Source organism: Salvelinus fontinalis, chromosome 18, assembly GCF_029448725.1.
Source record: "Salvelinus fontinalis isolate EN_2023a chromosome 18, ASM2944872v1, whole genome shotgun sequence".
Classification (NCBI taxonomy): Eukaryota; Metazoa; Chordata; class Actinopteri; order Salmoniformes; family Salmonidae; genus Salvelinus; species Salvelinus fontinalis.
Window position 1 is genome coordinate 7,025,615 of NC_074682.1, and position 27,720 is coordinate 7,053,334.

At 41.6% G+C, this 27,720-nt stretch overlaps 2 protein-coding genes across 4 annotated transcripts; both read right to left on the bottom strand.

Annotated features, from left to right (window-relative positions):
* Nucleotides 1-1,811: 1,811 nt before the first annotated feature.
* LOC129814877 (homeobox protein ANF-1-like) lies at nucleotides 1,812-6,644 on the bottom strand. Its single transcript, XM_055867999.1, has 4 exons — nucleotides 5,768-6,644; nucleotides 5,490-5,674; nucleotides 5,069-5,170; nucleotides 1,812-3,091 (listed from the first exon to the last, which is right to left on the bottom strand). Exons 1-4 carry the CDS (start codon nucleotides 5,904-5,906, stop codon nucleotides 2,975-2,977), a joined length of 543 nt encoding a protein of 180 aa, XP_055723974.1. The 5' UTR covers nucleotides 5,907-6,644; the 3' UTR covers nucleotides 1,812-2,974.
* Nucleotides 6,645-6,867: 223 nt separating this feature from the next.
* LOC129814870 (DCC-interacting protein 13-alpha-like) lies at nucleotides 6,868-27,096 on the bottom strand. Of its 3 annotated transcripts, none has more exons than XM_055867984.1 (22): nucleotides 26,879-27,096; nucleotides 18,115-18,213; nucleotides 17,893-17,952; nucleotides 17,621-17,692; nucleotides 16,915-17,002; nucleotides 16,652-16,693; nucleotides 16,477-16,535; nucleotides 16,168-16,314; nucleotides 15,811-15,893; nucleotides 15,478-15,636; nucleotides 15,017-15,205; nucleotides 14,824-14,866; nucleotides 14,649-14,705; nucleotides 14,308-14,399; nucleotides 13,776-13,961; nucleotides 13,579-13,628; nucleotides 13,295-13,469; nucleotides 13,171-13,207; nucleotides 11,386-11,532; nucleotides 10,480-10,530; nucleotides 10,274-10,363; nucleotides 6,868-10,083 (listed from the first exon to the last, which is right to left on the bottom strand). In XM_055867984.1, the coding sequence occupies exons 1-22, from the start codon at nucleotides 26,930-26,932 to the stop codon at nucleotides 9,928-9,930; spliced, it is 2,136 nt and encodes a 711-aa protein (XP_055723959.1). In that variant the 5' UTR covers nucleotides 26,933-27,096; the 3' UTR covers nucleotides 6,868-9,927. The 3 variants fall into 3 exon arrangements, with proteins under 3 accessions (XP_055723959.1, XP_055723958.1, XP_055723960.1); XM_055867983.1 differs by having other exon boundaries at nucleotides 13,579-13,631; XM_055867985.1 differs by lacking the exon at nucleotides 26,879-27,096 and adding an exon at nucleotides 19,777-23,934 and having other exon boundaries at nucleotides 13,579-13,631.
* Between the last annotated feature and the right edge of the window lie 624 nt (nucleotides 27,097-27,720).

Sequence of the window (27,720 nt, forward strand, 5' to 3'; positions counted from 1 at the left end):
ACATTTTCAAGTTTCCATAAGGGCTACCGGTATCTGTAGCCTACCTTTTACATTATGTACATATTACAAAACAACAACCAACCAAGATGTTTCTATTATTCCTTTTACCTAAACTGTGTTCGAATTCTCATGCTCACCGCACTAACCATACTATTTGTGACGTGCTTTGAGTATATAGTATGCTTATTGGTCATAGTATGGATATAGTTAGTATGCCAAAAGTTGCCGGATGTACTAAATTCGCCAAAATACAAAGAATACATGCAGAGGACACTATTTCAGACTTTTAGGGACCATAATGCAATTCTTCCGAAAGTGGGCGTGGCTTCACAACGTTTTCAGATTTGAAGAAGATTGCGGAAAATATGCAGCCGAAGTCTGATGAGAGCGAATACAAATTCATTGAACTAACTAATGACAAATGTTAATAAAATGTTGAGCAATGTAATAAAGGCACGACTTTTCAAATAAGTTATGTTACACATTATGTTGGCTGACAATTTGTTAGCTACACTATCCTTACGAACCGCATAGCATTACAGCAGCATGTACAGGTATGTTAGCTAGTTACCTAACATTAGTTGGATACTAATACAATGAACTTTTTTATTTTATTTTACTTATTTTACCAGGTAAGTTGACTGAGAACACGTTCTCATTTGCAGCAACGACCTGGGGAATAGTTACAGGGGAGAGGAGGGGGATGAATGAGCCAATTGTAAACTGGGGATTATTAGGTGACCATGATGGTTTGAGGGCCAGATTGGGAATTTAGCCAGGACACCGGGGTTAACACCCCTACTCTTACGATAAGTGCCATGGGATCTTTAATGACCTCAGAGAGTCAGGACACCCGTTTAACGTCCCATCCGAAAGACGGCACCCTACACAGGGCAGTGTCCCCAATCACTGCCCTGGGGCATTGGGAACTAGTTTTAGACCAGAGGAAAGAGTGCCTCCTACTGGCCCTCCAACACCACTTCCAGCAGCATCTGGTCTCCCATCCAGGGCCTGACCAGGACCAACCCTGCTTAGCTTCAGAAGCAAGCCAGTAGTGGTATGCAGGGTGGTATGCTGCTGGCAACTTGCCAGGCAGTATATTAACTACCTGCTATCTAACTACCTAACGTTTACTGACTTGGTTATTCACATCATTCTTAGCTAAGTGGTATAGTCGTTGTGCGTTTCAATGGACATTGAGAACGTTAGCATTGTCACATCTGGTGGCTTATCCGTTGAAAAAGTGTCAGCCTACAAATAGCTGGGTATTTGGTTGGATGACAAGTTGTCCTTTAAAGTTCATGTGGATAATCTTGTGACAAAGCCTAAAATGAAATTGGATTTTTATTTTTTGTAATACGGCTTGCTTCCCACTTATGGCTAGAAAGAAGCTTATTCAGGCCACTTTTCTCTCTAATTGATTATGGTGACTTGTTGTATTATGCATGCAGCCTCCTCCGTCTTACAGAGACTGGACTCTGTTTATCATGCATCCTTGCGCTTTATTACAAATGCCAAGTCACTTACCCACCATTGCACATTGTACCAAATGGTAGGTTGGACCTCACTTTATACAGTGGGGCAAAAAAGTATTTAGTTAGCCACCAATTGTGCAAGTTCTCCCACTTAAAAAGATGAGAGAGGCCTGTAATTTTCATCATAGGTACACTTCAACTATGACAGACAAAATGAGAAAAAATATCCAGAAAATCACATTGTAGGATTTTTAATGAACTTACTTGCAAATACACTTATTGTATTTGGTGCATGTGACAAATAAAGTTTCATTTGAAGTCATCATGAAAAAAATATACAGTATTTACTGCTGCATGAACGCTGAGCATTGGAAACATTATCACACGAGTCCAGTAGCCTACATGTGGGCAAAACACAGAATCACTCACTCTTTCTGTGGGAAATTGTATTTTATTGGTGTAGAATAGACTCAGAGATTCAGAGTAGGGGGCAAAGGACTAGACAGAGAGAAAGGGGGGAGAGAGACAGAGAGAATCGTTTGATATTCTTTAGCACCCTCCTGTGTTAAGACAGTGAAACTGCAGCCATACCATGTTAGCAGAGTAGTGGGTTAGTCAAGAGGTTGCCTATTGGTTTGAGTGGTAAACTTAAATTCCCTGTTCCTTATCTTTATTTTACTGCATGAGACCACGAGTAGAAATATATGGGCCTACTTCTTTAGTCAGAAATGAGAGGTGCCTGCCAAGCATAAATGCAATTATCTGAAATTATCTTAAATATACTTTTCTTTCTTTCTTTTCCTTTCTTTTCTCAAAGCTTTCTCTACGATCTAAACCTTTATACTATCTCCTTCCTGTTGCCTGCAGGGCAGGCTGCCTCACTGCTACTCTTTTGTCTCTCACTCCCCTAAACTTAATTGCCTTGCTGAGGCGCTACTGAAGGAGACAAATTGGTTCCTACCGGGGTGTTTCTCGAACAATAAGGAGAGCTTATCTCTGGACGTTCCGGGAACACCCACAACCTGCAGCTGCTTGCAAACTAAATTATTTAATCATCTAAACTTACAGAAATGTATTCTATTGTTGGAGAACATATTTTTTTTTGCCAATATAGCTCAATAAACGCCGTACCCACAAATGTATTTGACAATGGTCTTATCCGTTTATAAAAATGAACATACCCTAGAACAGGGTTTCCCAAACTCGGTGCAGGTTTTGTTGACTTTTTGCCCGAGCACGACACAGCTGATTCATATAAACAACTCATCATCAAGCTTGGATTATTTGAATCAGCTGTGTAATGTTAGGAGCGCTAAGGCAAAAAGCTAAACGTGCACCCCTTGGGGACCCGAGGACCGAGTTTGGGAAACGCTGCCCTAGAAAAATGTACATTCTCATCAGAATATATTAAATATATCTATAGAGAGAGAGAAAGAGAGAGAGAGAGGGCGAGAGGTCCTTAATTAAGGTAATTAAGGCCCCTATAAGGTCTGTGTTTATCATAAGGACTCTTCCTCTTCTTTGTCCTTGAGATCTGCGAAGGCTTTTTTCACCATGAGGAACTGTGACTCTCTGTGAGAACGTTTCAGCTTGGCCCTGCGGTTCTGAAACCAGATCTGTGGAGAACGGAACAGTGTCAACAGAGCAGCCTTTATGGTGTAAATCATGTGGATTTTTTCAACCAAAAATTTGCTTTAGTTTTAGAGCATGAAGATGCCTGTCTAGTAGGCTATTGCTGTAATTACTCAGGGATTTCATTTTTTTTTTTTTTACATGTTACATTGTAATTAACAGATTTTTTATTTCATGTTTGTTACAAGAAGAAAGAGTCCCTATTCTGTGTAATAACAAGAACTGTTGAAAGCTGTTACAATGCAAAATATATATAATTGCATATATACACACTACCGTTCATAAATTTGGGGTCACTTAGAAATGTCCTTGTTTTTGAAAGAAAAGCACACTTTTTGTCCATTAAAACAACATCAAATTGATCAGAAATACAGTGTAGACATTGTAATGTTGTAAACGACTATTGTATCTGGAAACGGCAATTTTTTTTATGGAATATCTACATAGGCGTACAGAGGCCTATTATCAGCAACCATCACTCCTGTGTTCCAATGTCACGTTGTGTTAGCTAAATACAAGTTTAGCATTTTAAAAGGCTAATTGAGCATTAGAAAACCCTTTTGCAATTATGTTAGCACAGCTGAAAGCTGTTGTGCTGATTAAAGAAGCAATAAAACTGGCCTTCTTTAGACTAGTTGAGTATCTGGAGCATCAGCATTTGTGGGTTTGATTACAGGCTCAAAATGGTCAGAAACAAAGAACTTTCTTCTGAAACTCATCAGTCTATTCTTGTTCTGAGAAGTCAATACTATTCCATGCAAGAAATTGCCAAGAAACTGAAGATCTCGTACATCGCTGTGTACTACTCCCTTCACAGAACTGCGCAAACTGGCCCTAACTAGAATAGAAAGAGGAGTGGGAGGCCCCGGTGTACAACTTAGCAAGAGGACAAGTACATTAGTGTCTAGTTTGAGAAACAGACGCCTCACAAGTCCTCAACTGGCAGCTTCTTTAAATAGTACCCTCAAAACACCAGTCTCAACGTCAACAGTGAAGAGTCAACTCCGGGATGCTGGCCTTCTAGGCAAAGTTCCTCTGACCAGTAAAAAAAATAAAATGTTTTAACCTTTATTTAACTAGGCAAGTCAGTTAAAAACAAATTCTTATTTACAATGATGGCCTACCGGGGAACAGTGGGTTACCTGCCTTGTTCAGCGGTGCTGTTCTGGAATTGATTTGCACTTTTCGCACGAACGTACATTCATCTCTAGGAGACAGAACGTATTTCCTTCCTGAGCGGTATGACGGCTGCGTGGTCCCATGGTGTTTATACTTGCGTACTATTGTTTGTCCAGATGAAGGTGGTACCATCAGGCGTTTGGAAATTGCTCCCAAGGATGAACCACACTTGTGGAGGTCACAGTTATTTTTCTGAGGTCTTGGCTGATTTCTTTTGATTTTCCCATGATGTCAAGCAAAGAGGCACTGAAGTTTGAAGGTAGGCCTTAAAATACATCCACAGGTACACCCCCAATTGACTCAAATTATGTCAATTAGCCTATCAGAAGATTCTAAAGCCAAGACATCACTTTCTGGAATTTTCCAAGCTGTTTAAAGGCACAGTCAACTTACTGTATGTAAACTTCTGACCCACTGGAATTGTGATACAGTGAATTATAAGTGAAATAGTCTGTCTGTAAACAATTGTTGGAAAAATGACTTGTGTCATGCACGAAGTAGATGTCCTAACCGACTTGCCAAAACTATAGTTTGTTAACAAGAAATTTGTGGAGTGGTTGAAAAACTAGTTTTAATGACTCCAACCTAAGTGTACGTAAACTTCCGACTTCAACTGTATATAAATGAACATGAATCAAATTAATTGTTAAAAAACGTGTATTTTTTAATTTTATTTATGTGATGTGGGGCATCTGTTGAACAGCAAATTAACTCTGTTAGGCCTTAGGGTAAAAACATCCCCATTTAAAATGTAATTTCGAAACAGTTGATTTTAGGCCTACCTGTATTCTATCCTCATCCAGATGTAACCTTTGTGCCAGTTCTTCTCTGATGTCAATACCCGGGTATGAGTTGATGAGAAACACACTCTCCAAGACTTCAATCTGCCCCCCAAGGAGAAATCATATCAATCAAATTGTATATCCATGAAAACATCTGTCACAAATTGATACACATTTATTACAAATGTATATACTGATAAATGTAAATACTGATAACTGTAACCCTGCAGCAAAATCCCAGTTATGACATCATACAAAAAAACATGTCGGTAAAATAAAACACTAACTGCACTTCAGCCGATATATAGGCTAATATCGACAATAAATATGTCATTAAAATGTTTTGTTACTGATGTACCACGATGGAGGCCTATGAACACTGCGCATATCTGTGCATTAATTATTTTTTTTATTTTTTTACCTGTGTGCTACTGAAAGCCGTCCGCGGCCTGCGCCCAATGTACCAGTTTAATGTTCTCCTGTAAGACTCCGTAAAGTGTTGTTTACAGTTGAGCTTCTGCTCATCTTCTGTCCCCTTTATCTTTGAGGAAGGCTCCGATGGTCTATTGACTATGGTGTGACTTCTCTGTTGCGTTGGTTCCAATTCTGAAAAACACCAGACATAACCTAATATAACTCCACAGACAATGACATACATTATTATCAGAATTTACTAGAGAGAAATAAATAGGATTTTACCTGTCCAAGGTCGATACAGCTTCACAGACACATTTTGTAGTCCTGGCCTGTCCAAATTCAACCCAAGGATGCTGTCTATGGTGAAAACTGGCTTTGCGTCAACCAGCCTGATCTGGCAACTAACGGTAGATGCAGCCATACTGTCAACCAACTCTCTTCTGAAAAGTTACTGGCCTCTGAATGCTGGCTGCTCAGGTTACGACTTTAACGAATCGGGGATTTTTATACGTCACTAATTAAAATCAGAGGTTCTAAAAAATTTAGCATGTGAATCGAATACCCCCCACCACTGGGCGCGATGAGTCGCAGGTTAGGGGGGTTTGTAAATAGGCCTAGGCATAAAGGTGTTATCTCTCAAGGACAGTGGATTCGTCAAACGTAATGTTATAACTGAAACAAAAAAGCAATGCCATCCTTTTCTTCAAAACTACCAAGGTAGAAAATCAAACCCATTCCCACATGTCGCCAAACCTGTGCACTATTTTAGATAGGCCTACTGTCTGCAGGCATCATTATGCGGGACCAGTCAAGTATCCATAATTCCAATCCTAATAATAATCCTCTAATACTATTAGGTTTAATCCTGATGAATATTCTCTCATCCTGCCGTTGTGATGCATATAGGATGGTGAATTATGTTGGGGACAAACAAAAGCCGTCAAAGCAGCAGGTTGGCGTGTTGCTGGAAAATCGTGTGTAACATTTGTTCCTCCTCGAATCGACCTATTCAACAGCAGATTAGTGCTCGCTCGCCTTAACGAACAGAACAACGGGAGCTTTAAACAAATAGCTCACTTGTTTACTTTTCGCTCTGAATGGAACGGAGAGGATTTGGACACAAGGGACGTCAATGTGCACGGGCGCGCCCAGTCTTTTTGTTTTGAAAGAAGAGCAATATTTAATAGGCTACTTACTCTAAGAAAGAATAGGGTTTATTTGCAGCCTATAGCCGCGCGCGCACCCACACACACACACACACACACACACACACACACACACACACACACACACACACACACACACACACACACACACACACACACACACACACACACACACACACACTTTGAACCAGGAGCGATAAAACACAACCCTAACCCTTGAATTAGTGTATATTTATTGTTGAAAAGCTATTTTAGGACACTGAAACAGTAATCACTGAAGTATATACATTAAATACGTTCATATCCCCCACTGCATAAACTACTAAAGTGCAGTCCCCCATAGTAACGTCTAGGTATAACCCAGTTTACCACTCCCAAAACCTTTCCCTAAAATCGAAATAAGAAATATTCTCAACCCTTCTGGGATATCAGTTCTATTTATATAAACCCGAATCAATTTCACTTTGTTGATAGGATAGTTGCACTCTCTATGAGTTGATACATTTCTCTATATGCGCTGATCAAATTTGCTGTCAGAGCTCAGAACAAATTTACATCTGGGCAATGGGTAAAGGTTGACGAACACCTCTGTAAAAATGTCCCATACATAGCATACATATGTAGTGCACTTCTTTATACAGAAATGATCTGAGAAACATACAAACCCTTCCAATACATTACAGATTAATGTACATAACGTGTAAAAAAAAAAAATATACACAAAAAAACACCTTATAGCCACGGCCCTAATTTAGCACTTTGTAATGCAGTATTGTTCTTGCTTCAACCTAGCAGATGAATACATTGACACCTCAGGAAGAAGGTATAGCAATACATTTATTAATTTATGAGCATACCACTATTGGTGTTAGGGGTACAAGATCAACATCCTCATCTTGAAACAAAACATGGTTAATTGAAATGGTAGTAATAATGTTATGGGAAAAAAAGAACTGACAAGGATGTATGTGACAATTATTTATCTTCATGATAGGATCCAAAGCACATGCAAACCTGTTAGCTAACGACGAGAGGCTGAGTGTAGACAAGGTCCTGAGGCAGCAAAGCATCCCCAAACCATCACACCTCCACCAAGAACAAAGGTTCTTACGGCATAATGCAGTGTTAGGTTTTCACCAGGCATAATGGGTTCAATGCCATCCAAAAAAATCATTCTTTTGGCTCATCTGTCCATAAATCATTCTTCAAAGAGTCTTGATGATCATCCAGGTGCTTCCAGGTGCTTTTTGACAAACTTGAGTCAACCTTTTGGATGAGATGGGTCCTATTATGTCTGGCGAAAACCAAACACTGCATTCAACAGTAAGAACCTCATACCAACGATCAAGCATGGTGGTGGTAGTGTGATGGTTTGGGGATGCTTTGCTGCCTCAGGACCTGGACGACTTGCCTTAATAGAAGGAACCATGATTCTACAGGAGAACGTCAGGCCACCCGTCTGTCAGTTGAAGCAGAAGCGCAGCTGGGTCATGCAGCAAGACAATGATCCAAAACAAGTCTACATGAACATGGCTAAAAAGCAATACATTTGACGTTTTGGAATGACCTCAAAGTCCAGACCTAATCCCAATTGAGATGTCGTGGCAGGACTTGAAACAAGCAGTTCATGCATGAAAACCCACAAATGTTGCTGAGTTAACATTGGGCCTAAATTCCTCCACAGCGATGTGAGAGACTGATCAACAACTACAGGAAGTATTTGGTTGCAGTCATTGCAGCTAAACGGTGGCACAACCAGTTATTAACCAGTGTAAGGGGGAAATGGGGAATTGGGTGTTGCATAACTTTGTTAACTAAATAAATAAAATAAGTATGACTTTTTTTTGTTATTTGTAAACTCAGGTTCCCTTTATCTAATATTAGGTTTTGGTTGAAGATCTGATAACATTCAGTATCAAAAATATGCAAAAACAGAAAAAATCATAAAGGGGGCAAGTACTTTTTCACAGCACTGTGCATTATAAACTGGGTGCTTCGAGCTATGAATTCTGATTGGCTGACAGCCATGGTATATCAGACCGCATACCGCGGGTTTGACAAAACACGTTTTACTGCTATAATTATGTCGGTAAATAGTTTATAATAGCAATAAGGCACCTTGGGGGGGGGGGGGGGGGGGGGGGGGGGTTGTGGTGTATTGGCCGTATACTACGACTAAGGAACTGTATCCAGGCACTTGGTGTTGCTTCGTGCATAAGAACAGCCCTTAGTCATGGTATATTGGCCATATACCCCACCCCTTCAGACCTTATTGCTTAAATTAGACAATATGTATACTGTTTACACAAACAATACAGAAATCTATTATTACAGTATTAACATGTGCAATGTCTTCCAACCATATTAATACACTCTACAATCTCTAACTTTTAGAAAGCCATAGTATTCAGTCAGAAGTGCACCTGAATTTCCAAATAAACAAAACCAGAAAAGCATTATTTTTTATTCTTCCATATTTTCTGCCAGTATACTTCTATATAATTGCGAGTATAAAATACATGATCATTTACACAAGGTGTAGAATGATCCGGAAGGATTCTTTTGATTGTTCAGTCACACGGTTCTTTTTCTACTCTTCTTTTCTTAGCTAGTGGGGTCTTTTTTTTCTATTTTTCTTTTAATGTTATGAAGTATTTTTTTGGGCCCTTTATTGATCAAGTCTCTCTGCACTCTGAATCCTGTTCCTTCATTGACCAACAGTAGGAGCCAGAGGTGAACCCAGAGAGAGGCTGTATCTGTGCAGGCCCAGGGTTGAGGAGCCAAGGTGGGGCTCTGGAGAGGAACCGAGTCCACCTCTAACTGTCTGTTTTCATGGGATACTACTTTGTGGTAACACATAGTCAAGCCTGTCCCTTGTAGCCTGGGTGCCAGTCTGTTTCTGCTCTCTTGCCAACTCCTTATGGAATTGTCATGCCATTGTTTGGTTCGACAATGACAATGGAGTAGGCGAAAGCACAAACAGATCTGGGACAAGGCTATGTCTCTCGTGGGCGTTTCTTCTGAAAAGCACATTGGTGGGGGGGTTAGCCTATCCAGCAGAGGATCAAAGCCAGCAGTTGCATCGTTGATTTGTGTAAAAGTTTAACTTTGGCTCAACTTGGTGAAATCGTCCCCAACAGTTGCATTTCTCAAGGTCTCCTCAAGTCACCTCTTCAAGCTGCCTCCCTCCATTGGAAATGACTGACTTCCAGTGGTTTGGTCATCCAAAGTAGTATTCAGTGAAAGGCAACAGTAACATCTCTCGGTTCCATTCTGTTAGGCCTCTGACTCACCCTTCTCCCGCCCCTCCACTCCTGCATCGCTGTCCTCTGACTGGCTGTTGCTCAGCACCAGGAACTGTCCGTCAGTGCCAGCGGCAAGGGGGGTGGGGCGACTGAAGGCGGCAATCAAACGGCTCTGTTCCTCTAGGTCCTGTGGGTTCATTCAAATTGATTGATTAATCAATCAATTAATCAAATCATTCGGTTTATTGTAACATCATTGAACACAGAATGTAATAGAGTTATGATTACAGACAAGAAACCGGTCAAGATAGGCGTAGATTTATAAGTCAACGAGAATAGGATACTATATTGTGATTTTGATAGATTTTCTGGGACACCTTTTCTATCTGTTTCTGTTTACTCAGCTCCTCCTGCTGTTTCTCCTTGGCCTTGTCCTGCTCCTTCTTCTTCTCCGTGGCTTTGCGATCCTGAATCAGCAACAACAAAAAAAAGAAAACAGTAAAGGTCCCACATGAGCAACGAAGGTTCATCTTAACAAATGAATTCCACTAGAACAGAGAGCTCTAGTTCTCACATTTCTTACCATCTCCGAGTGGAAAGCTATCTGTTTGGCCAGCCCCACACTGTCACAGATCTGAAAGGAGAACAACACAACATACACTCAAGAGATAACGAGAAATGACCATGGGTAACAGTAGACACACATGCAAATGTCTTCATTTTGCCACAACATGGAACCTATAAGCTGTTTTAACTGATAGTGCCATTACTACACAGACACAATATGCTTATTCCTAGCCAGGACTTGTTCCTGACCATAAAAAGACATTTGCACGTGAATTGTGGTGAACATGTGTTGTAACTATGCCCTAGTTACAGCCTTAAACTACTGGCTCTACCTACATATCTGTTATGGGATTTTTATGAATAATTACTAAATTATGTATACATTTAACTTAGAACTATAACTAAACAGAATACTACTATGTTACTGTGTGGATGTATGAATCTTATTATAATCATAATACTGAATATAATGTGTGTAGTTTTAGTCAAGAATTAGAACAAGGACTTTCTGAAACGAATGGAGCTATCGTCAGACCGTCTGGAATGCTGTGTTCCTTACAGGACATTCTGTCTCTACCCAGGGAGGGGAGAGACCTTGGGCTAGTAGTAGATTGTTTAACAGGTGGCAGACAATGTGGGAAGGCTTGTGAACTATATTGCCATTGTATCCGAGAGGAGGAAGGACATTTTAAAAACCTATGACGTCATTTTTATTATATTACCTGATGTAAATTGTATTATGATTAGAGCTCTAGAAAATAAACGCTACTGATTAATTATGAGCCTGGTCTCTGTCCATTTCATGCAAATAAGTATCTTACAAGTTCTTAGAAACAGACAGAGTATTTTAATTGAACATAAAAATAAATTCCTCTAACAATATCATGGAATAAGAAAAACTACACAGCAGAGCAGAATCTACCTTTTCCCCATCATTGTTGGACTCAAAGATGTAGCAGACAATGATTGGTCGTCCGTCCACCCTGCCTTCTGCTGTCTGCAGAACAAATCCAAACAGACGCTTGTTTTCCTGGTGGGCAGCACACAACACCACGCTGGAGATAGGGAACTGGGGGAGGGAGAGAGAAGGAAATCAAGAAGTCACGTGAACCACCATGTCTAGACAATCTCATGTATCTTGACAGTGATAATACACACAGTTGAAGTCGGAGGTTTACATACACCTTAGCCAAATACTTTAAACTCAGTTTCACAATTCCTGCCATTTAATCCTAGTAAAAATTTCCTGTCTTAGGTCAGTTAGGATCACTACTTTATTTTAAGAATGTGAAATGTCAGAATAATAGTGGAGAGTGATTTATTTCAGCTTTTATTTTTTTTATCGCATTCCCAGTGGGTCAGAAGTTTACATACACTCAATTAGTATTTGGTAGCATTGCCTTTAAATTGTTTAAATTGGGTCAAACGTTTCGGGTAGCCTTCCACAAGCTTCCCACAATAAGTTGGGTGAATTTTGGCCCATTCCTCCTGACAGAGCTGGTGCAACTGAGTAAGTTTTGTAGGCCTCCTTGCTCGCACACACTTTTTCAGTTCTGCCCACAAATTTTCTATAGGATTGAGGTCAGGGCTTTGTGATGGCCACTCCAATACCCTGACTTTGTTGTCATTAAGCCATAACTTTGGAAGTATGCTTGGGGTCATTGTCCATTTGGAAGACCCATTTGCGACCAAGCTACAACTTCCGGACTGATGTCTTGAAATGTTGCATCAATATATCCACATAATTTTCAATCCTCATGATGTCATCTATTTTGTGAAGTGCACCAGTCCCCCCTGCAGCAAAGCACCCCCACAACATGATGCTGCCACCCCCGTGCTTCACGGTTGGGATGGTGTTCTTCGGCTTGCAAGCGTCCCCCTTTTCCTCCAAACATAACGATGGACATTATTGCCAAACTGTTCTATTTTTGTTTCATCAGACCAGAGGACATTTCTCCAAAAAGTACGATCATTGTCCCCATGTGCAGTTGCAAACCGTAGTCTGGCTTTTTAATGGCGGTTTTGGAGCAGTGGCTTCTTCATTGCTGAGCGGCCTTTCAGGTTATGTCGATATAGGACTCGTTTTACTGTGGATATAGATACTTTTGTGCCTGTTTCCTCCTGCATCTTCACAAGGTCCTTTGCTGTTGTTCTGGGATTGATTTTCACTTTTCGCACCAAAGTACGTTCATCTCTAGGAGACAGAAAGCGTCTCCTTCCTGAGCGGTATGAGGCCTGCGTAGTCCCATGGTGTTTATACTTGCATACTATTGTCTGTACAGATGAACGTGGTACCTTCAGGTGTTTGGAAATTTCTCCCAAGGATGAACCAGACTTGTGGAGGTCTACACTTTTATTTCTGAGGTCTTGACTGATTTATTTTGATTTTCCCATGGTGTCAAGCAAAGAGGCACTGAGTTAGAATTTTCCAAGCTGTTTAAAGGCACAGTCAACTTAGTGTATGTAAACTTCTGACCCATAGGAACTGTGATACAGTGAATTATAAGTGAAATAATCGGTCTTTAAACAATTGTTGGAAAAATGACTTGTGTCATGCACAAAGTAGATGTCCTAACCGACTTGCCAAAACTATAGTTTGTTAACAAGAAATTAGTGGAGTGGTTGAAAATCAAGTTTTAATGACTCCAACCTAAGTGTATGTAAACTTCCGACTTCAACTGTACAATCAAATCAGTCACATGCCTACCCTCAGCCGTGTGATTTGTGTCTGAGGATCGATTAGCCTGAAAACAAAACAACACACAGGATAAGTCTATGAATTGAATGAATTTCCATGCCTGTATAATAAGGGCAAAGAGCTTGTGTCTCACTTGAGGCATTCGCAGGTGACCAGCAGGTGAGACTCCGTCATCCTGAAGATGTTGTGTATGGCTCTGGCTGCTAGGATCTGTCTCATGGTCTCATAGATGACGTCAGAGCTGTCCGCATTTTTCACCTCCATACAGCCCAGGAAATGCGCAATGAACAGCTGGTGCAGGATAGAGCCTGGATAGACACATATTGACAATTTTATTTTTCACGGAAATTCATCAGCCTTTAACCTGACCACCTGAGAAACACACACGCACACGCACGCACACACACACACACCTACCTTCACTCTCCTCAGCTGGTGTGCCTCCTGATTCACCAAAAGGATTGGTCCTTCTTTCAAAACCGGGGAGCAAAGAAACACACCCACATCTTAAGAACATGACTGGCACGGTGCAGTAGACTCAGAACTATTTTCCATTCAACACATTCCATGGGCTGCCCATATACAATGTTAAGGAAACCCTGGTTAGTACCGACCTTCCCAGTCCGACAGCCTTCGCCTGTCCTGCGTCCTCCTCGCTGACTGGAGAGATGATGTCAAACTGGATCGGCGTGTTTGGAGCCACCAGGGCGTCCAAGGAGAGGACGGAGAGGGCCGGGGAGGCCGTCTCAGAGCCTGCCGAGCTCACACTGCTGGCCCGCGCTGCCGGTGGCCGCCCTTGTCTACACGGGACGGATAGATGTAGAGACGGATGGACGAGACCCAGGGAAGAGAAAAGAGATGGAGGTTAGAGAGATGGAAGCGAGGGATGCTAGCCTCATGGAACATAAGAAGAAAGGTATACTCAAGAAACCTTTCACTACAGTAGAGTCAGGAGTTTTTCCAGACCATGTGACTAAACCAGGAAAAACACTTGTCTCCAAGTTACAGGGTGAGCTAGGCTAGGTTAGTTATAGGCTGTACTGTGTATAACCATGCCTAGAGATTTTCGTAGTCAGATCAGGAAAAACTCCAGGACCAAATAATGAAGTCTATGATTGTGTGAGGAGAGACGGTTCAGAAACCCACGTGCTCGGCCGCATACTCTCATGCCTCTGCTGGAATGAGGGAGACGGTGTCACAGCCTCAAGAGCTGATTGGTTCACTCTGGCTGCGATTTCCTGCCAATAGAAAGAGGGCATTTCAGCAAAGAGGAAATGCGCTTGACAATAGCTCGGCAACAGAGAGAAAGAGGGGAGATGAGATTCACACTAACCACATCCCATCCCAGACATCCAGCACTGGCTAGGTGAATGTCACACCATGGACACACACAGGGACGTTGGAGCATTGCTCTATCTATGATAATATGAACTAAATATAAAGATGATGCAAGCACAGGCTTTTCCAGAGCATAGCAAGATACTCACCTCTGGGTTCTCACTGAGATATATCCTCTTTGAGATGTTGTTAATCGTTGCAATCCACTGAGGGAGGAAAGAGGAGCACAGGATAGTGTTATTAAGAGATACCACAGCTACATTATACATGTATACAATACATAAACACATCCACAGTACACTTTCATTAAAACTACTGTCTCACCTCTTCACAATCCTTCCTGCTCTCTGCCTGCAAGATGGCCACTCTGAAACAAAGACCGAGCGCATCAGCAACTTCTGTGGAAATTCACATTTTTTTGTGTGTGACCAAGTTAGAAAGCTTCAGGTAACAACGAAACGTCATAAAGCGGTTATCACTAGTAAAAAAAAAAAAGCTTTAATATGCAGTCAATTACTTCTTGCCGTCGAAGGATGTGATCTGGAAGCAGAAGCGTCGGTCCTCACAGTCCACGGCCATGACGGAGCAGTTGTCTATATCCATGACAAGACCCCCCGCCACGTCCCCCCGCGCCTGGCTCATCAGGTTCCCTCCCTGGGTGAAGAAGTACTGCCGCTCCCAGGATGAAGACACTAAGCCCGTTTTACTTAAGGAACACAGTCAGGAGTAAAAACATGGTAGAAACATATTGTCGTTACGATTCAGGCATTTTGGACCGTGTTCACTTTCACTAGAAATGAATAAAACCATCAGTTTAAAAACAAGCAGGAGCTGCCCTACTGTTGCTTCAAATAGAAACGAGCAGACTTTTTATTTGATTTCCTAACGCAGGTTTATTTCAAATATATGTTGGTCTGGAACTACAGTGTTGCAGCACTGAGGAAGGTCAGTTTGTTTGGCTAGGCAGTCATTTCTTACTTGCGAGTGTTGAGGTAGCCGGCCTTGCGTGTGAGGTTGCGGTTGACAGGAACCAGGCTGGGGTCTGGGTCGGGCATGTAGAGGAGGTCATTGGCCTGCTCCATATCCTGGATGGTCTGTTGCATCACATCTACCTCCCCGGCCATCTCCCTGCGGACACTGGACACAACCACACACATTATACGCCCGGCCTTAAAAACATTGTAAGCAATATGACAATTCCACTTGGCCTAATAGAGGGCAGGATGGAGCTACCACCATTGCTGAAGGCTATCCAATCTTTTCAGATCTCTACAAATCCCAAGGGGTTGGGGGCTAGGAGATGAAGCTTACTTCTGAACACTGGTTCCTATGTCGGTGAGGAAGTCCTCCCACTGCTGGGTGAGGTTCTCTGATCCCAGCTTGAAGAAGCTGATCTGGGATATACAGAGAGACAGACATGCTGATCAGAATATATGCTCGAGCAGAGAGAGAGAGAAATACAGAGAGCAAGCGAGCGAGAGAGAAAGAAATACAGAGAGCAAGCGAGCGAGAGAGAGAAAGAAATAGAGAGCGAGCGAGAGAGAGAGAAAGAAATATAGAGCGAGTGAGAGAGAGAGAAAGAAATAGAGAGCGAGCGAGAGAGAGAGAGAGAAAGAAATAGAGAGCGAGAGAGAGAGAGAGGAGAGAGAGAAAGTAAGGCTGATGTACCTGTGCTTGCATGTATCCCAGCAGTGGCTCCAGCAGGGACATCTTCTTCTTGTACTGTAGCGTGTTGAGGGCTGTGAAGTAGTGCATCATGGTCTGGTGCTGCTTCTTCCTGGAGGTGTACACATCCTCCATCACCTCACCCTTCACCTGGAGAGAAGACACACACACACACACACACACATACACACACACACACACAACAAACGCACACAGACATACACAAAGATGCGCACACACAAATGTCAGGTTTTATTTGGTGAGGAAGTTATTGTTACAACAACAACGTCACGTTATATTCAGAAACCTCACCTTCTCATTGTCCCTCCGTTTAGAGAGACGGCTGTATCTGTTGATGGCCATGTCGTGATCTGTCGACGGAAAATGCGAAGAGTGGTTATTACATTTACAACATGGGCTTGTGACAAGACATCATGCCAACATCACAACATTTGTTTTCATGTTTTACTGAATAGTTCTCGCTCACCATCGCTGGCTATCTGGAACACTTCCTTCAGGGTCAGGATCTCTGTAGGGGAGAGAGAGAAGGTTAACGTCCATTTCAAACTGCTCACACGGCCACTACCAAGCGCAGCCACCTTCGAACGACATGCCCTTTGGGACCAGGGTTCGATCCCCAGTCCCACCTCTTCACCATTCATCCCTGTAATCTGTCTCCATCTCTCAGAAATGTACACTATCTCTATATAAACAACACAAAATGAGAATGGAACTCTTTCAGAGTCTTACCTTTTAAGTCCCTCTCCTTAAACTGAGTGATGGGAAACATCATGGCGTCAGCCAGCTGAGTGGACAGCACTGCATGACAGGAACTCAGCTGTGGGAGAGAAGATAGGTTAGGTACATTACTGAATCTCCTCAGGGAAAGTTGTCTCGTGTTTCTCATCAGACAGGTGGAGAGGAGAGGTGGGGGAGGTTAGAGAGATGGAAGAGAGAGAAAGATGAAAGATGGAAGGGAGATGGAAAAACAAAGTGAAGGAAGGGATGGCTTGAAGTGAAGAGTGAGGGAGTAGCCTATGTGGAGTGAATGATGGGAGAGGTTAAGACGGAGAGGAGGAAAGGAGAGAAGAAACGTAGAGGTTAAGACGGACGGAAAGGAGGAAGCAATAGAAGAAAGAAAGAGAAAGGAAGGGAGAAGTTAGTGGGAGTGTTTACAGTGCAGTGTAATTAATGAAGGTTAAGACACAGAGAGAACGAGAGAAGGAAGAAAAGGAAAGGAGAGAAGAAAGAGGTTAAGATGAAGAGAAGGGAGGAATTGAAGAGTAGGGAGAGGTAAAAGTGCAGTGGGAGAGTGTGTATAGTGTCGTGTAATTATGAAAGGTAGAGATTTAAAAAAAGGTTAAGACAGTGTAATCCTATTTGAGCAGCGGCGTGCCACAGCGAGGAGGATGAGTTGATGAGGGCAGAGCAGCGGACCCGCTGCGTGTGTTCTCACCTCGTCTATGACTTTGGCAAACTGCTGCAGAGTGGAGCTCATGACCTCATCGTCGCAGCAAAGAGGGAAACGCTGCAAAGACAGCCCAGTCAGCCCTAATCCATTTTACATTCCCGTTTCAGTCATTTATCAGACGCTCTTATCTGGAGGGACATAGTCAGCGCATTCAACTACTGTTCAAACCGTAAGGGTTTCTTGGAAGACGCATGAAAAATAAATACATACATACTGTAGATCATTCCAGCATGTTGACAATGAGAACATAGTGCTACCTGTTTCTCATACTCCTTCAGAAGCTTGGAGGTGAGATGGGTGGCAGCGCTCAACTCATTCTGAAAAAAAAGAGTCATGTCTGTTTCATCTAATTAACTGTAGGAGCAATATAAAGAAAAGGTGTGAGTGAGAGTATGAGTGTGTGCATGCTTGCATTTTTGCTTGTTTTTAAAAGCCTGGACACTAACTGACATGAGCGTATCCCAGAGGTCATTGCTCACCTGTGCATCGTAGATTCTGTGCATGGCCTGGAAGAGCTGCTGGGAGTATTTAGATATAGCAGCTGCATCCTCCTCAAACACACCGAGCAGGGAGCGCGTCTGGCAACAGAGAAACACACTGGATGAAGGAAGCACTCAACTCAGGAAACGTTCAGGTTAGGCTTACCTGAAGTAGGTAGCTTAGATGGCACACTTATGTCACCCTTGTGCAAGGCTAATCTGGTCCCAGATCTGTAGCTTTAGCCAACCCCTCTGACTATTGTAGACACGCCACCGGTGGAGGCTCCTCAGAGGAATGGGAGGACCATCCCACTCAGTGAATTTCATAAAAATTGAAATAATGAACATTAAAAATGTTTTCCTTTTTCAATTAAATTATACTAAATACTACATAACTGATTAAAAACACTGTTTCGCAATGAAGTGCTACAGTAGCCTCAACAGCACCCTCCTCTGGGTACATCGACTTCAATACAAAACCTAGGAGGCTCATGGTTCACACCTTCTTCCATGGACTTATAGAGTAAATATGACTACGTGTTCCAACCTCTCAGATCTCTTGCAGTATGAACTAACATCTCGCCCATCCAGTCTAAGGATCAGTGAATGAATGTAGTACTGAAAGCATAAGCTACAGCTAGCTAGCACTGCAGTGCATAAAATGTGGTGAGAAGTTGACTCAAAGACAGAGGAAGACAACAGTTGAACAGTTTTGAACAAATTAATTTCTTTAAAAAATTGAGAAGCAGCAGAGAGAGAGAGAGAGAGAGAGAGAGATATTTCATTGTATTTTTTCTTCTTCTTAGTTTACCTTTCACTTACTTCGCTAATGCAGCTAATTTAGCCTATTCAAACTGTCTCAAACAGAGAGGAATGCTATTTATGTTAGCTAGCTGGCTAAGGCTATCCAACAGCGCAACCCTTCCAAGTCAAGGTAAGCTTTCGGTTTTATTTTATTAATTCATTGCCACCGGGGACCACCAGTGTAACTGTTAAACTGCTTGCTGTACACTGTACTGCGTGATTATACACATGGATTAGATTGTGGGTTTACTAATGCGTTAGTTCTAGTTTGCTGACTATAAAGTTAATATGGTAACAACGATGTAGGCTGGTTAGCGATTATGGTATGAAGGTTTGGCTTGGAGAGGTTTTTGCACTTGGTCACAGACAGCTGTTGTGTTATGTAGTGAAGTCCACAAGTGAAGGGAAAAGAATAGAGGAGAGCGTGTAGATGCAAGAAGGTATTATACAAGAAAAGTGACGCTTTATGTGACTGCTATGAAAGTGAACTGTGTGCGCGTGTGATCAGGGGTGTATTCATTCTGCCGATTCTGTTGCAAAATGTAATTTGTTTGACAGATGGGATGGTTTAATTGCTGCAGAATGCTGTGGTAGCCATGCTGGTTTGCGCTTAGTGGGACTATCATTTGTTTTTCAACAAGACAATGACCCAGCACACTAGAGGTCGACCGATTAATCGGAATGGCCGATTAATTAGGGCAGATTTCAAGTTTTCATAACAATCGGAAATCTGAAGGGGGAAAAAATTACACCTTTATTTAACTAGGCAAGTCAGTTAAGAACACATTCTTATTTTCAATGACGGCTAGGAACGGTGGGTTAACTGCCTTGTTCAGGGGCAGAACAACAGATTTTTACCTTGTCAGCTCCGGTATTCAATCTTGCAACCTTACGGTTACCTAGTCCAACGCTCTAACCACCTGCCTCACGAGGAGCCCGCCTGTTACACAAATGCAGTAAGAAGCCAAGGTAAGTTGCTCGCTAGCATTAAACTTTTCTTATAAAAAACAATCAATCAATCATAATCACTAGTTATAACTACACATGGTTGATGATATTACTAGTTTATCTAGCGTGTCCTGCGTTCCATATAATCGATGCAGTGCGCATTCGCGAAAAAGGACTGTCGTTGCTCCAACGTGTACCTAACCATAAACATCAATGCCTTTCTTAATATCAATACACAGAAGTATATATTTTTTAAACCTGCATATTTAGCTAAAAGAAATCCAGGTTAGTAGGCAATATTAACACTTCTCCTGCGTTCATTGCACGCAGAGTCAGGGTATATGCAACAGTTTGGGCCGCCTGGCTCATTACGAACTAATTTGCCTGAATTTTACGTGATTATGACATAACATTGAAGGTTGTGCAATGTAACAGGAATATTTAGACTTATGGATGCCACCCGTTAGATAAAATACAGAACGGTTCCGTATTTCACTGAAAGAATAAACATTTTGTTTTCGAGATGATAGTTTCCGGAATCAACCATATTAATGATCTACGGCTCGTATTTCTGTGTTATTATGTTATAATTAAGTCTATGATTTGATAGAGCAGTCTGACTGAGCAGTGGTAGGCACCAGCAGGCTCGTAAGCTTTCATTCAAACAGCACTTTCGTGCGTTTTGCCAGCAGCTCTTCACAATGCTTCAAGCATTGCGCTGTTTATGACTTCAAGCCTATCAACTCCCGAGATTAGGCTGGTGTAACCAATGTGAAATGGCTAGCTAGTTAGCGGGGTGCGCGCTAATAATCACTCGCTCTGAGACTTGGAGTTGTTGTTCCCCTTGCTCTGCATGGGTAACGCTGCTTCGAGGGTGGCTGTTGTCGATGTGTTTCTGGTTCGAGCCCAGGTAGCAGCGAGGAAAGGGATGGAAGCTATACTGTTACACTGGCAATACTAAAGTGCCGAAAAGAACATCCAATAGTCAAAGGTATATGAATTCCAAATGGTATAGAGAGAAATAGTCCTATAATTTCTATAATAACTACAACCTAACACTTCTTACCTAGGAATATTGAAGACTCATGTTAAAAGGAACCACCAGCTTTCATATGTTCTCATGTTCTGAGCAAGGAACTTAAACGTTAGCTTTCTTACATGGCACATATTGCTCTTTTACTTTCTTCTCCAACACTTTGTTTTTGCATTATTTCAACCAAATTGAACATGTTTCATTATTTATTTGAGGCTAAATTGATTTTATTGATGTATTATATTAAGTTAAAATAATTGTTCATTCAGTATTGTTGTAATTGTCATTATTACAAATACATTTTCAAAAATAGGCCGATTTAATCGGTATCGGCTTTTTTTGGTCCTCCAATAATTGGTATCGGTATCGGCGTTGAAAAATCATAATCGGTCGACCTCTACAACACACCTCCAGGCTGTGTATGGGCTATTTGACCAAGAAGGAGAGTGATGAATAGGGCACGACAAAACCTATTCCCCCTCAGGAGACTGAAAAGTTTTCGCATGGGTCCTCAGATCCTCAAAAGGTTCTACAGCTGCACCATCGAGAGCATCCTGACTTGTTGCATCACTGTCTGGTATGGCAACCACTTGGCCTCCAACCGCAAGGCACTACAGAGGGTAGTGCGTACAGCCCAGTACATCACTGGCACAAAGCTTCCTGCCATCCACGACCTCTATACCAGGAGGTATAGAGGAAGGCCCTAAAAAATTGTAGGAAGGCCCTAAAAATTGTCAGACTCCAGCCACCCTAGTCATAGACTGTTCTCTCTGCTACCGCATGGCAAGCGGTACCGGAGCGCCAAGTCTAGGTCCAAGAGGCTTCTAAACAGTTTTTTTAACTTCCAAGCCATAAGACTCCTGAAAATCTAATGAAATGGCTACCCAGACTATTTGCATTGCCCCCCCTTCGCCCTTTTACGCCGCTGCTACTCTCTGTTGTTATCATCTATGCGAAGTCACTTTAATACCTCTACCTACATGTATATACAGTTGAAGTCGGAAGTTTACATACACCTTAGCCAAATACATTTAAACTCAGTTTCACAATTCCTGACATTTAATCGTAGTAAAAATTCCCTGGCAGTTAGGATCACCACTTTATTTTAAGAATGTGAAAAGTCAGAATAATTGTAGAGAGAATGATTTATTTCAGCTTTTATTTCTTTCATCACAATCCCAGTGGGTCAGAAAATTACATACACTCAATTAGTATTTGATAGCATTGCCTTTAAATTGTTTAAAATTGTGTCAAACGTTTCGGGTAGCCTTCCACAAGCTTCCCACAATAAGTTGGGTGAATTTTGGCCCATTCCTCCTGACAGAGCTGGTGCAACTGAGTCAGATTTGTAGGCCTCCTTGATCGCACAAGCTTTTTCAGTTCTGCCCATAAATTTTCCATAGGATTGAGGTCAGGGCTTTGTGATGGCCACTCCAATACCCTGACTTTGTTGTTCTTAAGCCCTTTTGGACGTATGCTTGGGGTCATTGTCCATTTGGAAGACCCATTTGCGACCAAGCTACAACTTCATGACTGATGTCTTGAGATGTTGCTTCAATATATCCACATCATTTTCTTCCCTCATGATGTCATCTATTTTGTGAAGTGCACCAGTCCCTCCTGCAGCAAAGCACCCCCACAACATGATGCTGCCACCCCCGTGCTTCACAGTTGGGATGGTGTTTGTCGGCTTGCAAGCCTCCCCATTTCTCCTCCAAACATAACGATGGTCATTATGGCCAAACAGTTATATTTTTATTTCATCAGACCAGACGACATTTCTCCAAAAAGTACGATCTTTGTCTCCATGTGCAGTTGCAAACCATAGTCTGGCTTTTTTATGGCGGTTTTGGAGCAGTGGCTTCTTCCTTGCTGAGCGGCCTTTCAGGTTATGTCGATATAGGGCTTGTTTTACTGTGGATATAGATACTGTTGTACCCGTATCCTCCAGCATCTTCACAAGGTCCTTTGCTGTTGTTCTGGGATTGATTTGCACTTTTCGCACCAAAATACGTTCATCTCTAGGAGACAGAACGCGTTTCCTTCCTGAGTGGTATGACGGCTGCGTGGTCCCATGGTGTTTATACCTGCGTACTATTGTTTGTACAGATGAACGTGGTACCTTCAGGCATTTGGAAATTGCTCCCAAGGGTGAACCAGACTTGTGGAGGTCTACAATTTTATTTTTGAGTTCTCGGCTGATTTCTTTTGATTTTCCCATGATGTCAAGTTTGAAGGTAGGCCTTAATACATCCACAGGTACACCTCCAATTGACTCAAATGATGTCAATTAGCCTATCAGAAGCTTCTAAAGCCAATTTTTCAAGCTGTTTAAAGGCACAGTCAACTTAGTGTATGTAAACTTCTGACCCACTGGAATTGTGATAGAGTGAATTATAAGTGAAATAATCTGTCTGTCAACAATTGTTGGAAAAATTACTTGTGTCATGCACAAAGTAGATGTCCTAACCGACTTGCCAAAACTATAGTTTGTAAAGAAGAAATTTGTGGAGTGGTTGAAAAACTAGTTTTAATGACTACAGCCTAAGTATGTAAACTTCCGACTTAAACTGTATTACCTCAACTAACCGGTGCCCCCGCACATTGACTCTGTACCGGTACCCCCCTGTATATGGTCTCGCTATTGTTCTTTTACTGCTGCTCTTTAATTACTTGTTGCTTTCATTTTTTATTCTTATTTTTTTTAAACTGCATTGTTGGTTAGGGGCTCGTAAGTAAGCATTTCACTCTAAGGTCTACATCGGTTGTATTCGACGCATGTGACTAATAAAATTTGATTTGATGAAGTACTGCATCAGATGACCTAGCCTCCACAATCACCCGACCTCAACCCAATTGAGATGGTTTGGGATGAGTTGGACTGCAGAGTGAAGAAAAACAGCCAACAAGTGCTCAGCATATGTGGAAACTTTCCAGGTGAAGCTATTTGAGAGAATCCCAAGCGTGTGCAATGCTGTCATCAAGGCAAAGGGTGGCTACTTTAAAGAAACTCAAATCAAAAATATATGTTGATTTGTTTAACACTTTTTTGGTTACTACATGATTCCATATGGGTTATTTCATAGTTTTGACGTCTTCACTATTATTCTACAATGTAGAAAATAGTAAAAATAAAGAAGAACCGTTGAATGGGTAGGTTTGTCCAAACTTTTGACTGGTACTGTACAATTATTAAAAATGACAATGCCTTCAGAAAGTATTCACAGCCCTTGACTTTTGTTGTGTTACAACCTGAATTTATATGTATTAGACGACCAACTACAGCGCTTCCTCACGGAGTGAACTTTCGCTGCGCTCACATGGATCATACTGGGGTTACAGATGAAAAAAAACGACTAAATCTGCCGTTGGCACCCAGTCAAATTAGGCCGAAGGTTGCCTTGATAAATCTTGTTCATTCACTTAAATTAAATACAATGACTGTTATTGCATTAGCTGGGGATGTTGTTTGAAATGTCTGATACAACATACGTTGGTGACATAGTTATCAACCTACTGCATACCCCTTAAAAAATAACATTTTCATGTGCAGGGTGTGCTATTAGCATGCTAACACTCACTAAGACAGACTGGTAGAATAACTAGCATAGCTAGCCATCGCTAGAATTCACTGGTTGAAGTTAAAGTAACTTGAGTGTAATGGAGTTGACTGGTGACATGAACATACAGTACCAGTCAAAAGTTTGGACACACCTACTCATTTTTCTTTATTTTTACAATTTTTTACAAAAAACAATAATAGTGAAGACATCAAAACTATGAAATAACACATGTGAAATCATGTAGTAACTAAAAAGGGTCAAACAAATCTAAATATATTTTAGATTCTCATCTCAAACCATCTCAATTGGGTTGAGGTTCGGTGATTGTGGAGGCCAGGTCATCTGATGCAGCACTCCATCACTCTCCTTCTTGGTCAAAGCCTGGAGGTGTGTTGGGTCATTGTCCTGTTGAAAAACAAATGTTAGTCCCACTAAGCGCAAACCAGATGGGATGGCGTATCCCTGCAGAATGCTGTGGTAGCCATGCTAGTTAAGTGTGCCTTGAATTCTAAATATATCACTGACAGTGTCACCAGCAAAGCACCTCCACAACATCACACCTCCTCCATGCTTCACGGTGGGAACCACACATGCAGAGATCATCCATTCACCTGATCTGCGTCTCACAAAAAGCTAAAATTTGGACTCATCAGACCAAAGGACAGATTTCCACCGGTCTAATGTCTATTGCTTGTGTTTCTTGGCCCAAGCAAGTCTCTTCTTATTATTGGTGTCCTTTGGTAGTGGTTTCTTTGCAGCAATTCAACCATGAAGGCCTGATTCAGTCTCCTCTGAAAAGTTGATGTTGAGATGTGTCTGTTACTTTAACTCTGTGAAGAATTTATTTGGGCTGCAATTTCTGAGGCTGGTAACTCTAATGAACTTATCCTCTGCATCAGAGGTAACTCTGGGTCTTCCTTTCCTGTGGCAGTCCTCATGAGAGACAGTTTCATCATAGCGCTTGATGGTCTTTGGGACTGCACTAGTAGAAACTTTCAAAGTTCTTGAAATTTTCCAGAATGACTGATCTTAAAGTAATGATGGAATGCCATTTCTCTTTGCTTTTTTGAGCTGTTCTTGCCATAATATGGACTTGGTATTTTACCAAATAGGGCTATCTTCTGTATACCACCCCTACCTTGTCACAACACAACTGATTGGCTCAAACGCATTAAGAAGGAAAGAAATTCCACAAATTAACAAGGCACACCTGTTAATTGAAATGCATTCCAGGTGACTACCCCATGAACCTGGTTGAGAGAATGCCAAGAGTTTGCAAAGTTCTCATAGAGGCAAAGGGTGGCTACTTTGAAGGATCTCAAATATATGTTTTATTTGTTTAACACTTTTTTGGTTACTACATGATTCCATATGTGTTATTTCATAGTTTTGACGTTTTCACTATTATTCTACAATGTAGAAAATAGTAAAAATAAAGGAATTTCATAGTTTTGTCTTCACTAGTATTTTTACAATGTAGAAAATAGTAAAAATAAAGAAAAACCCTTGAATAAGTAGGTGTGTCCAAACTTTTGACTGGTACTGTATATCAATGGAACGAAGGTATACCCAAACTCGCTTCAGCCCAGCTTAAATTAAAAAGGGGAAATCAGGTACTAGACTGAGGGACTTGAAAATCCCCAAAACATTTCTTACCCCAGGATACTTCAACTGGTGACTATCCAGGATAATACAAAAAGGAGCACTCTGTTGCTGCATAAATCTGATTGTTTACTTGTCCCGTCAATAAATCTATAAGATTTACGCAGCAACAGTGCTCCTTTTCTTTATTCTCCCGGATAGTCACCAGTTGTAGTATCCTGGGGTAAGGAATGTTTGCGCATGTGCCAGGTGATATAAATTTCAACCTCAGTACATGCGCTCCAAAAAGTCGGGGGAATAATGGTTTCTTGTGGATATTTAAAAAATAAAATGACGACCAGCTGAAGGACCAACCACACAGACAACTGGTAGAGTATGTTCAAACGTAATTTCATTAAACATTCTGTGCTTTGTTATTAGGCAACCTCGTCCCTAGACAGGAGAAAGTGGTGCAAGCTGCCAGAGACTAACAGTAGCCAGCCAGCTAGAGTAAGGATGGTCACGTAACCTGGCAGTAGCTCATTTATGTGTTCCTCAACACAAGGGTGTGTGATGTGTTTCACTAGAAAACCCTTAGCGTGCATACTTTTAGCAGGTGGTGCAAAGGCCAATATTAATAATGTTGCATAAATAGTTAATACCATTAACAGCTGGCAAATATGACGTGCCCAGTTATTACTTTTTGAGCCATTTGACAACTCTTGATGCTTGCTCGAGCGAGTTAGCAGGGCTAGCTTTTGCTGCGCTTTTGCACGGCACAAAGACGAGAGAGATAAAGCTAGCAGGCTACAGAGCATAGCGTGAAATATATTACCTGCGGACTGTCCTCGAATGTCTCCTCTATTGGTAATTTATCTATTCCAGGCATGGCTATAGTTAGCTATTTCAATTCGTATCAATTTGAACTGTAATATGTCAATAAGAAACAGAAGCGCTGACTATCACTCCCACAGAATTTTTTCCTCCTTTATAGATAGATCCACAACACCCCAAACAGCTCCTCCCACATGCGGATAAGGGACACACTTGGAGCGGTAGTCACTAGTTACCACAGCCACGAAGTCATAATTATGGCTGAACCACAGAGTTTATATACCCAGAGGCGCAACATCGCGATACTTCCGGGAACGCTTGCGAAACAGACCATGCCGGGGTTTGAGAAGTCAATATGAGAAGTGAAAAAAGATTACATAGTTGTTCATTTTCTTGAAATCTAAAGGCACAACCTACATTCGAGCCAATGTCTTATGTAGTTGAACATGATATTACTCCAACCTCGTGAAAGTGACAAACTGACACTTTTAGATTTTCGTCAAACCTAACTTTAAATCGAAGGAGTGCCCTTGATTTGACGGCCTGCACATTAACAATTCGGCGAGAAACGACCATTAAGTCCATGGCTGCATTCCAAACACTTAAAATACACACCCTATCCCCTCAGCCCTCAAATTAAGCGGACACTTCTGATGACGTATCATGACTTCGGACGAATATGTATACACTTGCAGGGCAAGGGAGGAAGGAATTATTTTTAAATGGACCGCCCTTGCCTGGAAATTCGTCACTCATTCATCCCGGGATGATTGTGTTTTCAGCCACTGGTAGCTTGTGGTTGCTTTATATGCACTACAGTCAATTATGATTGCATGTCTACTT

What these genes read in the sequence shown, in the direction of transcription:
- LOC129814877 (XM_055867999.1), bottom strand. Translation starts at nt 5,906, where the DNA reads ATGGCTGCATCTACCGTTAGTTGCCAGATCAGGCTGGTTGACGCAAAG. An exon ending in GCTGTATCGACCTTGGACAG is followed by an intron (nt 5,675 to 5,767) that starts GTAAAATCCTAT and finishes GGTGTTTTTCAG; the next exon opens with AATTGGAACCAACGCAACAG. An exon ending in TGGATGAGGATAGAATACAG is followed by an intron (nt 3,092 to 5,068) that starts GTAGGCCTAAAA and finishes CGTTCTCCACAG; the next exon opens with ATCTGGTTTCAGAACCGCAG.
- LOC129814870 (XM_055867983.1), bottom strand. Translation starts at nt 26,932, where the DNA reads ATGCCTGGAATAGATAAATTACCAATAGAGGAGACATTCGAGGACAGT. An exon ending in ATCTCAGTGAGAACCCAGAG is followed by an intron (nt 14,400 to 14,648) that starts GTGAGTATCTTG and finishes TTCTATTGGCAG; the next exon opens with GAAATCGCAGCCAGAGTGAA. An exon ending in ACCAGCTGAGGAGAGTGAAG is followed by an intron (nt 13,470 to 13,578) that starts GTAGGTGTGTGT and finishes GTGTCTATCCAG; the next exon opens with GCTCTATCCTGCACCAGCTG.